Consider the following 12,921-nt stretch of genomic DNA (forward strand, 5'->3'; position numbering starts at 1 on the left):
CACTTCTTTGCTTGTTGTTTGAAACAGAAGCAGGAGGGACACCTAAACTGGTCAGATAAATAAACGTGGCAGTCAAAGCAGAAATGTTTGGCATCGTGTTGGTATGTGGATAATGCTGTGGATAGGAGTCTTCCTTACTTGTTTGTGTGTTACATTAAGGTCAAAGATTAGCTGATTCCTGGACTTTACTTTTGCTCTTCCAGCAAACTGACTGCTTAAGGTCACTGGGCCTATCTAAAGACCTGGTGCTCTAGACTACTTTGGTGCCCTTTGAAGTGCCTTTGCACTAATGAACGCAGCATGGGGAAAAAATAAGAGGAACTGGGTGCCTTTGTGCAGTCTGTGCTCTAATGTAGAAGTATTTTCATGAATAGAAATAGTAGATATCTGCTACGGAGAGCTCAGTTGGATTTTTATTGGCTTGTTTTTAAAGGAAACAACACACGAGACTTATACTGGCATTCTTTCCTGAAAACTTTTTAATCCACTGTTCCTATTCAGATGAATTTATCAGAGCAGTAAATGTGTCAAGGCATTAAAATCCTAATCATTTTGCATTAAGTCAGGTCATGGTCAAAACAGAACATTCGAGTCTTGCCCTTGTCCATTGGTATCCAGGTAGCTCTGAAACGCTCTGCCTATTGGCCATGGTACATACAGCCTCTGAAAGAGCATGTTCAAACAGTAGGTCTTTTCTGACCAGCTTAGTTAAGAACCCCTTCATATTATGTCTTCCATATATATTTTAACATGAAGTTTTGGCACTGGTTATCTTGATTTAGAAAAGTAGAAAGTTCTGACTAAAGAACTTGAGAGCTGCCATAGCAGACACAGTCTGGTTTGTGGTTTCCTTCTGATAATGCCTAGTACTATGTACATTAGACAGATGGGTCTAAAATCTTAATAATTATTGATTAATCTGTATTTAAAGCTCAGGTTACTTCCTAATGTTCCTTTCTAATGTTAGCTAGAAGGTGGTAGTTCTTATGTGCAGTATTTTGATGCATATAGCAATCTTTTTATAAGCTCAAAATTGTTATTTTTTGCAAACTTTGGTGCAAAGTTTTATCTCCTTTTCTAGAAAATATCTTAATTCCCTCATTTTATAAAATAGGTTTTCTATAACTTATTTTTAATCATTTGTCTTTACTATTAAATAAAAGGGTACACTTAGCTGCTATTTTATTTTTTGCCTTTCTTAGAGTGCTTAGGCAGAGAAAACTTCATCCTGTAAGCCAGAGGGAGAGGTGACTTGCTGCTTCATCTGCTGTCTGGGAGTCTTGGGATTCTCCAGGTGGGAATTCATTCCTTTTGAGATTTCAAAGGATAAATTGGAGTAGAAGTTACACCCTGTAGGCCAGCAAAGTAGGTCAAAAATACATTGTTAAACCTCATTCTTGTTGCAGAAACATTTTGAGGAAGGGGAGGAAAAAAGCTGAGTATAAGCTATTTTTAGAATAAAATTTACTTACCTGATTTGTGAAAATCCATCTAGGTCTGGAGGGATTAAATGCTCTCAAATAAATGCGTAAGAGAGAACACTGTAGAACTTTGCTATTTCTGAGGTAAAAGGCAAGTGTCATCCCCTTCTGTCCTTTTTCTTCACCTGGGTACTTCTACAAAAACTTCATATAAATAAAAATGGGTTTCGGTTAATTCAGTCCAGATTGCAGAGAGCCCCAAAATTCATGTATCTTAATGATAAATTCAGCATTCTGAATGTGCCAGATTTGTGTACCCACAATGCATAACTGTCATGAAGGTTGGCAAAGGAAGAAATTGCCATTTGGCAATTAGGTGGAGGCTTTTTGTACCCAGTGAGACATGGGGAGACAGTTTGGTTTTCAACATGTGCAGAAAGTGTTCTGACCACTGGCTTGCTTGATCAGCAGACAAACAACAGAATATTGACAAATACTGGATTTTGATGCATGTAACTTAGGGGTTATCTGTTCTAAACCAAAACTGCAATTCAGCAACACTGTAGGGATCTGGATATGCATAGATAATCCAAGGGGAAGTTTATTCTAGGACCTGTCTCCTTCAGAGCTTCACAGTGTCTGATTTCCCCGTAGCCTGCATCCTTTCCCATCGCTTGCTCTCACCATCCCAGTAGTCCCTCAGCTTCAGATTTGTGTATGTTGTCTGAGGTTCAGACTGTATCAAATAAAAAGTGGTGTTATCTTTAGCTTTCAGAGATATGTTCTCATTGAAATGACCAAGGCTTACTTAGGAAAGAAGATACAACACAGGATTTTGGGGTTTGTGGTTTGTTTTTTGGTTTGGGTTCTCTTTTTTAGATTTTATGCGCTAGGATGGGGTGTAATTCTGTAAACTTAAAAGCAAAACTTTTAGCATTTATACTCTACAGTCTGAGGAGCATATATAGCAATAGATTCTGCAGCTTAATTTAGGACTTCAGAAGCATGAAAAGAAAGATTTAATCTGTAGTATGTAGAAGTTTTTAATGTTCATGTTGTCAAATTAGCACCATGTTTAAATGTGTAGCTACAGTCCATAGATCTTGGAATTTCAGACTTGTTTCTATTATCCTTTGAATAGAAACAGTCAAAGAATGGATCTGGAAGCCAGCAGGAATTTGACATCTGAGCCAGCATCATCTTTCATCAGACCTACAGTGGGCATGGCTGCTGGGGTATTTTACTGGCTGCTTAAAAAACTAAAGATGACCAGAAGGAATAAATTCTGGTCTTCACAGCTAGGTTCAGAATTTAGGGTGTTGGTCTGCAGATCTACATGAGCAGTGGCAAGAACACCACTGCATCTTCTGCTGTCCTAATAATGTAAATCTGAAGCGTTTCTCTTTGTGGGCTCATCTGAGACAAATCCACCAAGTGGGCTCTAGGCTTAGTTTAACATTTGAATATGATGTGCACTACCCAACATGGCATTTTTCAAGTGAGAAGGATGTAAGATATGTCTGAAGGTAGATATGAGTAATTTCCCAAAAGCTAGTAATTTGACCTCTGTTCCTTAGTGTTTATTTGCATGCTCTTAACAGTGGTGCTTAGCAGACAGCTCACACTTTTTTCATTAAAGTTTCTTGTATTTAAAACATGGTAAGAGCATGCATAAATCAGTTACTATTGAATATCTGATGTATTATGACTGGAGTGTTGAGATGGAAGAATAGAGGCTCTTCAGGAAGGACAGCCAGGAAAGATGAGGAGGGGGTGTCACCCTCTGTGTCAGTGGCAAGCTGAAGTGAATGGAGCTCTGCCTAGGGATGGATGCGGAGCCAATCAAAAGCTTATGTGTCAGGATTGAAGGGACAGGTGACATAGTGGGGATCTGCTACAGGCCACCCAACCAGGAAGACTGAGTGGATGGAGGCCTCATGTTCATAAGCCCTGGTAATCATGGGGGACAGCACAGCAGGGCATAAATAATCCAAGAGGTTTCTGGAATGTGTTGATAATAACTTCATTCTCCAAGCAGTAGAGGAGCCACCAAGGAGAAGGGCTGTGCTGCACCTTGCTCTCACCAGAAAGGAGGGGCTGGTGAGGAATGTGAAGCTCGAGAACAGCCTTGTCTGCAGTGACCATGAAATGGTTGAGTTCAAGATCCTTAGGGCAGTAAGGAGGGTATAAAGCAAGCTTGGTACCCAAGACTTCAGGAGAGCAGACTTTGGCCCTAGCTGCTTGGTAGAGTACCACAGATTAAAGCCCTAGAGGGAAGATGGGCCCAGGAAAGCTGGGTGATATTCAACAGTCATCTCTGCCAAGCTTAGGAATAATGCATCCCAATAAAGAGGAAGCTGGGGAAGAACGCCAGGAGACCTGTGTGGATGAACAAGTAGCTCCTGGACAAATTCCAGACCAAAATGGAAGCCTATTTCCTTTTTTGTGGAAGACTGTGGAAGCAAGAACAGGTAACCTGGGAGGAATACAGAGAAACGATGGCCTTAAGCTCCCTTCCAAACCAAACCATTCTATAATTCTGTGATGTGTGTTAAATTCATGTCTTCTCTTATTTTGCAGTAACATGCAGATCTTTTTATATTACCAGGCCTAACTCCTTTTAATAAGCTTTTAATCAAACCCACTATAGGCAGAAGATCAGAAATGTTTCTGTTTTGGGTTTATTTTGTTCCTTTTCAGAGGCTGGAAACAGTTCTTTATGAAAGTAACTGACATGCTGTAACTGTGCAAGTGTAAAGCAAGCTGTATGTACTGGCCAGCCTAGCTGCAGGTACATGTTGCAGTCATGGACAGAAAAGAAAGAAGCAATCACACCCACGTCAGCATGCATTCCTTGATGCTTTTAAGAGTTTATTTTGTGGGTATATTAACTGTATATGTAAAACTCATCTGGATTCATGTTGGACTTGAATTACTGATCCCTCCTGGAGTGTTCAGGCACACCCAGCTGCCTCTGCAACACTTGATCCCTGCAGTCAAATATTTCTGCATCTCCTAATGATTCCTGTATTAGTCAGATTATCTCCCCAGTCATTTGGTATTGGAGAGTTAACAAGAGGTGTGTAATGTAAATACATCTCACAGTTCCTTGAACAACATGTTACTCCTTTTATAAGATGAAGCAGCTGATGTAGAATCGTAGAATAGCTAGGGTTGAAAAGGACCGTAAAATCATCCAGTTCCAAACCTCCTACCATGGGCAAGGAGGCCTCACACTAGAGCAGGTTGCTCCAAGCCCTGTCCAACCTGGCCTTGAACACTGCTGGGGATGGAACATTTGCTACTTCTCTGGGTAGCCTGTGCCAATGCCTCACCCTCACAGTAAAGAACTTCTTCCTTATATCTAACCTGAACTTCCCTTAAGTTTGAACCCACCACCCCTTGTCCTGTCACTGCAGTCCGTTATGAAGAGCCCCTCCCCAGCATCCTTATAGGCCCTCTTCAGATACTGGAAGGCTGCTATGAGGTCTACACACAGCTTCTCGAGGCTGAACAGCCCCAACTTTCTCAGCCTGTGTTCATACAGGAGATGCTCCAGTCCCCTGATCATCCTCATGGCCTCCTCTGGACTTGTTCCAGGAGCTCCATGTCCTTCTTATGCTGAGGACACCAGAACATGTGCTGATCAGTGTTTTCAAAGATTATAAGTTTTCAACAAATGACCGAGTTTTTTCCCCTTTATCACCTATAGCCTCTGTATATCTCTGGATTTATAGATGAATGATAGGCAAAGCATTATTTCCAGAACAATGTATGTTTTGCTTTTATAAAGGAGTAGGTTTTGATGCTCTGTGGTAGTTTTCAATAATCAAATTTTCTTAGCTGTGATTGTTTTGGCAGGTTCAGAGAACCAGGTAGCGTTCTCCCTAGAAGTTAGGAGAGTATCAAAAACAGTGCACAAGGTAAAAAGAGTAAAATTGGACATTGGAAATGATGGTGAAGAAACTTTTTGGCTTCATACCTTAATATTGGCAGTGACAGAAAGCATCAGTCTAAATTTCAGGGCCTTGGACTGCCTCTTTGGGAGACAAGGAGTTAGTTTGGGATGGAAAGATTGTAGTTTGTATTCTTTCTGCTCTGTTACCCATTGCTATCTTCATGGATCTGACACTCTGTTTATCTGACAGTGCACTCAGTACTGCTTCGCCAGGGAAAATTGCACAAAACAAGCCCAATGCATCAGCACTTTCATTGTGTATTAAGCTGAGCCTCCCTTCACATGGTCACATCCCCTTTTTAATCTGGGATTCCATGTCCCTTTCCCAGTCCAGCCTTGTTTCTGTGGTGTCTATTGCTGGTCTCCCCAAGCTTCTGTTTCTGTGGTTTGAGTGTTTTTTGTGTGACTGAGTGTTAAGACCTGCAGGACTTTTGGAAGTGGCATTGTTTGGGGGTTAGGCAGTACACTGATTTAGTGTTAGTAGTTTGTCACAGACTGAGGTGATGGCTGCGTTTAAGTTGGATTTTCTCCCAGAGATGATGGTGGACCATTGCTCATTGAATGCCAGCCCTGTGTAAGTATTTCTGTCTTCATGTCTAAGTTTATAACTGAAGTGATAGTTGGAATTGCTGTCTCTGAAGCCTGTGTTGTCGGATGAGCTCCCCTTGTGGGGAACGACATGGGGGAAAGAGATAGGAGAGCCTGCAGCTTGTTTTCTTGAAGAAATCCCACTGGGTGTTGACAGTTGATGTTGGATCCTGCACAAGAGGAAAAAATGATCTTTACAAGTTTGGGGATGAGGGCTAAGGAGGAATAAAGCTATTTGGCAGTATTGCTTATAGTATGCTACAGGTGCTGATGTTATAAAGTTAGTTATTTAAATCAGTCGTTGGGAGAACAACTTCTGTGCTTCCCTATTAATGATTCCAGACTAGACCTTTTAACTAGGAATGAAAGATTCCTTCAGTACTGTAGAGATCATGTTAAGAGTTGCCCAATTAATAAGAGCCATGCTAAGCTCTTGCAGCTACCCATGGCATAGAAGGCAGGGCTGAAGATTATTGCTGGAAGAGGGTAAATGTTTCCAGTTGGTTTTCTTTGTAAAAGGTATTGGTTGCCTTCACTATTTGGAGATGTGCTCACCCCTTCTGAGTGCAAAGGTAGAGAGGGGTAAAAGGATTTATGATTATTTCCTTTCCTTCTAGTAAGAAGCTTTGTTGCTTTTGATCTCAGGGGAGACCTTACAAGTCTTCAAGTACCTAAAGGGGGCCTACAAGAAATCTGGAGAGGGACTTTTTGCAAGGGCCTGTAGGGACAGGACAGGGAGGAAGGGCTTCAAGCTGAAAAAAAGATAGATTTAGATTAGATATTGGGAAAAAATCTTCCCTATGAGGGTGCTGAGGCACTGGCACAGGTTGCCCAGAGAAGCTGTGGCTGCTCCATCCCTGGCAGTGTTCAAGGCCAGGTTGAACAGGGCTTGGAGCAACCTGCTCTAGCGGAAGGTGTCCCTGCCCATGGCAGGGGGTTGGAACTGGATGAGTTTAAGGTCCCTTCAAACCCAAACCATTCTGTGATTCCATGTCTGTTGTTACAGCTACAAAATCATGAGCTTTCCCTGGCATCAGTCCTTCCTTAGGCTCTGAACATCAGCATATTGACGGGGAAATTAACTAAATGTTACCTGGTTTGGAAATCCTGTTTTACTGAATTTTTAAAATTCTGTTCAAGGGGGGAATATGATTGCAGATGGACACTGAGCAGAACGCTGTTTAATGTGTTAATAAGCTGGTCAAAACCTGTCTTTAAAGTTGAAAAAGCAGTGATGGAGAGAGCTGACTGCTGTAGAAGGCGGCCACCTGTATTCTTCAACAAAGAGACTAGGGGCAGTGGGGATCATTGTGTGGATACTGTTCTGCTTGCCCCACGTCCCTTCTAGACTGTGCAGGGACTGGTCAGCAATTCTAACCTACTAATCACTATAGTTACAATAGGATGTCATTACAGTCAGTCTTCCACACAGAAAGGTCCTGTGGTATACTAGATTGTGACAACTGATAACAAACCTCACATTGGACTTGCCAAGCAATGAGGGGTCAATACAGACAGTAGTGTGTGATTGTCAGCAAACTGTGTGGAATATAACACAGTTTTATAATAGGCTGCTCATACAGTTAGAGCTAATGCCTTGAAGCCTATTGAAGATTTCCATACTCAAAACTTGTGTTGTTGTAGTCTCAGAAATAACTTTTTCTATATTAACACCCTGCCATTACTCAACTTTATTCAGTGTGCAGCTGACTATAGATTGTCCAATCCCAGTCTACAACCTAAGCCTGTCTTTGCTTGCCAGATATTGCCGAAAGCTCCCCAGTTTCACGATGAGCTATTGCTTGGTAGACCTTTAAAGAAACTTGTCATCTATTCAGTTGTATATATATATTCATCCTGTTTCTCTGTGTTAAGGTGGATCTTCTCCTGGGAAATAGTTCCAGGGATGAAGAAAATGAAGAAAATATTATCCTCTTATTTTCAGTGGTTACTGGTAACTTCAGTGATCTGTTGGTAACCTGAGTTCAAGTTCCTTCCTGTTCTGGTTTCTTTTTCATGTAAAAATTTACATGGTTCAACTAGTGATATTTTTTTTAGTAATCTCAGCAGACTTACATTCTGAATCCCAGATGCTGATTACAAATAAGAACAAGCTTTAAGAGAAGTTTTAAACAGCTGTGTAGAGAGTGCTTGGTTTCCAAGTACACACCTTGCCAGTGAATGTGAATGATTGTCCTGTGTTTGGCTGGAATATGAGTTAATTTTCTTCCTAATATGTGGTGCACTGCTGTGTTTTGGCTTTAGTCTGAGAATAGTGCTGATAGCACACCTTAAGAAGCCAGGAGGGAGCTCAGCAAGGACAGCTGATCCAAACTAGCCAGAGGGGTATTCCATACTCTAGAACATCAAGCTCAGGATATAAACTGCATGGAGATAGGTAGAAGGGATCAATAGCTGCTCAGGATAGGCTCGGTATCAGTCAGTGAGTGGTGAGCAATTGTATTGTGCATCAATTGTGTTTTCTGACTTTTTATTTCTTGCTTGTTGTTGTTTCCTGTTATTATCAGTATTGTTATTGGTGGTATTATTTCTATTATAAATTATTAAACTATTCTTATCTCAACCCATGGGTTGTACATTCTTCTGACTTTCCTCCCCAAGCAGCTTCATGGTACTTACTTGCCAGCTGGGTTTAAAACATGACAGTGGTGTTTATGAATATTCTCTGGTATGCAGTACTGGGAATATGCAGGAGTCTCCTTATATGTGTATTTTAATCATGAATATTTATATATGTTTAGAAATCAATATTTTAATCTCAATGTAAGCATGCTTCTAGCTGCAACAACATCTGAAATCTGCAGAAGGGTACAAACCAGAAATTCATTCTTGATTTCCATAGTGCAAAGAAAATGAATGGCACACTGGATCACCCAGACCAACCTGATCTAGATGCTATCAAGATGTTTGTGGGTCAGGTCCCACGGAGCTGGTGTGAGAAGGATCTAAGAGAACTTTTTGAACAGTATGGTGCTGTCTATGAAATCAATGTCTTGAGGGACAGGAGCCAAAACCCTCCTCAGAGCAAAGGTGAGAACTTCTGTACTTGAGACTAGGAGTGTTAGCTGCTTTCATGTAGTTAGTCTTAGTTGTTTGTTAGCTTATTCAAACATCCCTGTAAGGAGCTTGATGTGACCAGGTGTCTACTATAGCCCAGGCTTTATAGTCTTAAGTCTGTGTGTCTGATTATGTTTGGACTGCTGTCCAGCCATTAAGTGATCAGGATGCTTGAAAAGTATGGATTATAATTGCAAAACAGAACATAAAATTAATACTGTGTTGCTCCAGATCAGATTTGTGATGCTACAGTATAACAAAAATGTTGCTGGAAGCATCACAGTTTCAGATAAAATATAAAATTGAGGTCTTAGTCATATGTGTGTCATCAAGTACTTATGTACATTAAATACTAACTAAATGCTGTACCTGGATTTGCAGTTCAGTTATATGCAATACCTTATTTCCTATGAAACTAGGTAAATTTTTGGTACTAGCAAATAATTGTTGAGTTTGATAATGGAAGTAGTCAATAATTATTTGGCATATATATCTAAACATTTCTTCTAATAGTGTATTGGTGATGTTGGGTCAGTTCTGAATGTATCCTATTTTATTGCAGTTACTAACTGTTTAAAGAAGATTGCTGTCAGTAGTACCTCCAGGTTTCAGTGTCTAACCTCTTCTACTTGTCCTAAGTTTTGCATTGGAAGGATAGAGGTGGGACTTGAATGTCAAGATTCCTAGTTCTTTCTTGGCTAAAATCTTGTTTCCATTGCAGGGTGCTGTTTTGTTACATTTTACACCCGTAAAGCTGCACTAGAAGCACAGAATGCTCTTCACAACATGAAGATCCTCCCAGGGGTAAGAAGAGAGCCATGCTTTCTTCACAACTGTTTTTCTGAGCGCTGGCACCACTGATGTACAAACACACATTATCTTGCCTTCAAATCATGTTTTTAAAGAACTATTCAAACGAGCAATGTCATGAGATTTATATAACAGATCTTAAGGGAATTTTTTAGTATATTGTAGTGCAGTGGGTGGGCATGGCTCCTGCAATACTCTCCAAGGAGGAATGATGGCATATCCTAAAGAAAAAAATTCTTTCCTCTAGAAATCTGTGTATTGTTATATATGCATTTCTGTAGAGGCAGTTTAGGCCTTCTTCCTCTTTCTTCCACAGCTCATATGGGATGTATTTTATAAAGTGAATGTATCTGGGATTAAATAATCTTTTTACATTTCAGATGCACCATCCTATCCAGATGAAACCAGCTGACAGTGAAAAGAGTAATGGTAAGTTTTAGTATAGTCTCAATTAGATGGCATCATTTGCAACAATAGGGAAGCTTGAGGATTTTCCTATTGTTAACAGCTTATGATGAAGTACTCTTGAATTGGAGACAAAAAAAAATGTGTTTTTAATATAATAGCATAAGCGATGTCTCCAAAATTCCATGACTCTCTATCTCCCACTGCTGCTGCTTGTGGTAGAACCACATTGTCAGTTAGGGAAACATCCAGTGAGTTTTTCTTTGCACTAATGTGGCTTAAATATGTGTTGGGGACGTGGACAGTGGGATTGAGTGCACCCCTCAGCAAGCTTATGGGTGACACTAAGCTGAGCGCTGTGTCTGATACCCTAAAGGGAAGAGATGCCATCCAGAGGGACTATGACAGGCTAGAGAGCTGGGCCCATGTGAACCTCATGAAGTTCCACAAGGCCGAGTGCAAGGTCCTGCACCTGGGTCAAGGCATTCCCAAACGAATGCATTCTTGGTGATGAGTGGATTGGCAGCAGCCCTGTAGACAAGGACTTGGGGTATTGGTGGATGAACAGCTCAATATAAGCCAGCAATGTGCACTTGCAGCCCAGCAAGTCAGACATATCCTGGTCTGCATCAAAAGAAAGGCTAACAGGTCAAGGGGAGGTGATTCTCCTGCTTTACTCCACTCTCATGAGACACCACCTGGAGTACTGTATTCAGCTCTGAGGCCCCCAGCGTAAGAAAGACACGGAGCCACTCGAGCAGGTCGATAGGCGGTCTATGAACATGATCAGAGGGCTGAAGCATTTTCCCCAGGAAGACAGGCTGAGAGAGTTGAGGTGGTTCAGCCTGGAGAAGAGAAGGCTTAGGGGAGACCTTACGGGAGCTTTCCAATAGCTAAAGGGGACCTACAGGGAAGATGGGGAGGAATTCTTTATCAAGGAGTGTAGTGGTAGGATGAGGTGTAACAGTATTAAACTGTAACAGCATAGATTTAGATTAGATATTAGGAGAAGTTCTTTACTGTGAGAGTGGTGAGGCACTGGAATAGATTGCCCAAAGAAGATGTTGCTGCCCCATCTCTGGCAGTGTGCAAGGCCAGGCTGGATTGGGCTTGGAGCAACCTGGTCTAGTGGAACGTGACCCTGCCTGTGGCAGGCGGTTGAAACTGGATGATCTTCAAGTCCTTTCCACCCAAAACTACTCTATGATTGTATGAAATCTAGAAACGCTTTTTCAGGTGCTGGACCAATTTCAAGCAAGGCCTGTTGCATCAAGGTGGGGGTCAATAGTTATTGTAGTATACACGGAAGATTGAAAATTCACCACTTTTTCAGTAGAGAAAAAAAACTGAATATTTCTGCATATTGGCCATTCCAGATGGATTAAGACATTTAGCATCTACCACTGGGTAAATGACCATTTTTCCATGCAGTTCTGTTATGAGTTTATAGATGTACATAGAATCATAGAATAGTTAGGGTTGGAAAGGACCTTGAGATCATCAAGTTCCAAGCCCACTGCCATGGGCAGGGACACCTCACACTAACCATATCACCCAAGGCTTCATCCACCTGGTGTTGAACACCGCCAGGGACGGAGCATTCACAACCTCCCTGGGCAACCTATTCCAGTGCCTCACCACCCTTACAGGAAATAATTTCCTCCTTATATCCAATCTAAGCTTCCCCTGTTTAAATTTTAACCCATTACCCCTTGTCTTATCACTACAGTCCCTAATGAAGAGTCCCTCTCCAGCATCCCTATAGGCCCCCTTCAGATACTGGAAGGCTGCTCTGAGGTCTCCACGCAGCCTTCTCTTCTCCAGGCTGAACAGCCCCAACTTTCTCAGCCTGTCTTCATACGGGAGCTGCTCCAGTCCTCTGATCATCCTCATGGCCCTAACATGCTCAAATGATTGTGTGTTTATATAAACTGCTGCAAGATAAGCAAAGAAAGTGTTTTAACATCTTGTAGTTTCAGCCCTTCTAGGCTTAGCTGAATTTATTTTCTTCATTTGCCATAGTTAATATAAGATTAGCATTGCATCATGGAGAATACAGTCCTGGCTCCAGAAAACTTACATGTTAAGATAATGGAAAACAGAAGATGGGATATATGGGTAACATCTAGTAGGAGTAATTCCATCTGCACATTTCTCTATGTGTATACAGAATATGTTTCTGTGTAAATATATCTAGAAAGGAGTAATTCTTTTCAACTATTGTTGGGAGGAGAACAGAATAGGTTCTTTAAAATTGATCTTGCATCTCACACACACCCACACACACACACACAAATATCCTGGGAAAATAATGGAAAGAGGATAAAGGTATTTAATGGAACTTTAGGGTGACACTTCTGAGGCTATTATGTAATTACATGACTTTTAGTAAGTGGTGTAGGTGAAAATGTAAATTGGAAAGCATCAGTTAAAGTATTTTAACTTGCCATTAATAAAAGGGATTCTGGGTCTCTCTAAAATGGATGGCAGAAAGTATTTGAAAGTAGCTTTCTGCTCTAAGCTTGAAAGTGAACCGGGTGCAACATAAGATTTAATAATCAGTTAAAGTGATGTTCATGGGATAGTTTGGAATTTTCCTCTTAAACACCACAGAAGACTCAGCAAATAACTTGATTTCCCCTCACCATGGCACTTAATAGA

The 12,921-nt window shown here is 41.1% G+C and overlaps 1 protein-coding gene across 14 annotated transcripts in view; it reads left to right on the forward strand.

The window, feature by feature from the left end:
* CELF1 (CUGBP Elav-like family member 1) overlaps positions 1-12,921 on the forward strand; it is a 64,506-nt gene that overhangs the window by 25,662 nt on the left and 25,923 nt on the right. For 8 of the 14 annotated variants that reach the window (XM_061343641.1, XM_061343640.1, XM_061343642.1 and 5 more), the window contains exons 1-4: positions 5,868-5,953; positions 8,831-9,018; positions 9,767-9,849; positions 10,236-10,284. In XM_061343641.1, coding sequence (XP_061199625.1) covers positions 5,883-5,953; positions 8,831-9,018; positions 9,767-9,849; positions 10,236-10,284 — 391 coding nt within the window. In that variant the 5' untranslated portion in view covers positions 5,868-5,882. Of the gene's footprint in view, positions 1-1,265; positions 1,366-5,855; positions 5,954-8,830; positions 9,019-9,766; positions 9,850-10,235; positions 10,285-12,921 lie in introns of those variants that run through there. The other 6 variants (XM_061343650.1, XM_061343651.1, XM_061343649.1 and 3 more) reach the window with 3 other exon arrangements.

This window comes from Neopsephotus bourkii, unplaced genomic scaffold, assembly GCF_033783945.1.
Source record: "Neopsephotus bourkii isolate Nb327-2 ecotype Australia unplaced genomic scaffold, CSIRO-AGI_Nbou_v1 NB_1825, whole genome shotgun sequence".
NCBI classification, from domain to species: Eukaryota; Metazoa; Chordata; class Aves; order Psittaciformes; family Psittacidae; genus Neopsephotus; species Neopsephotus bourkii.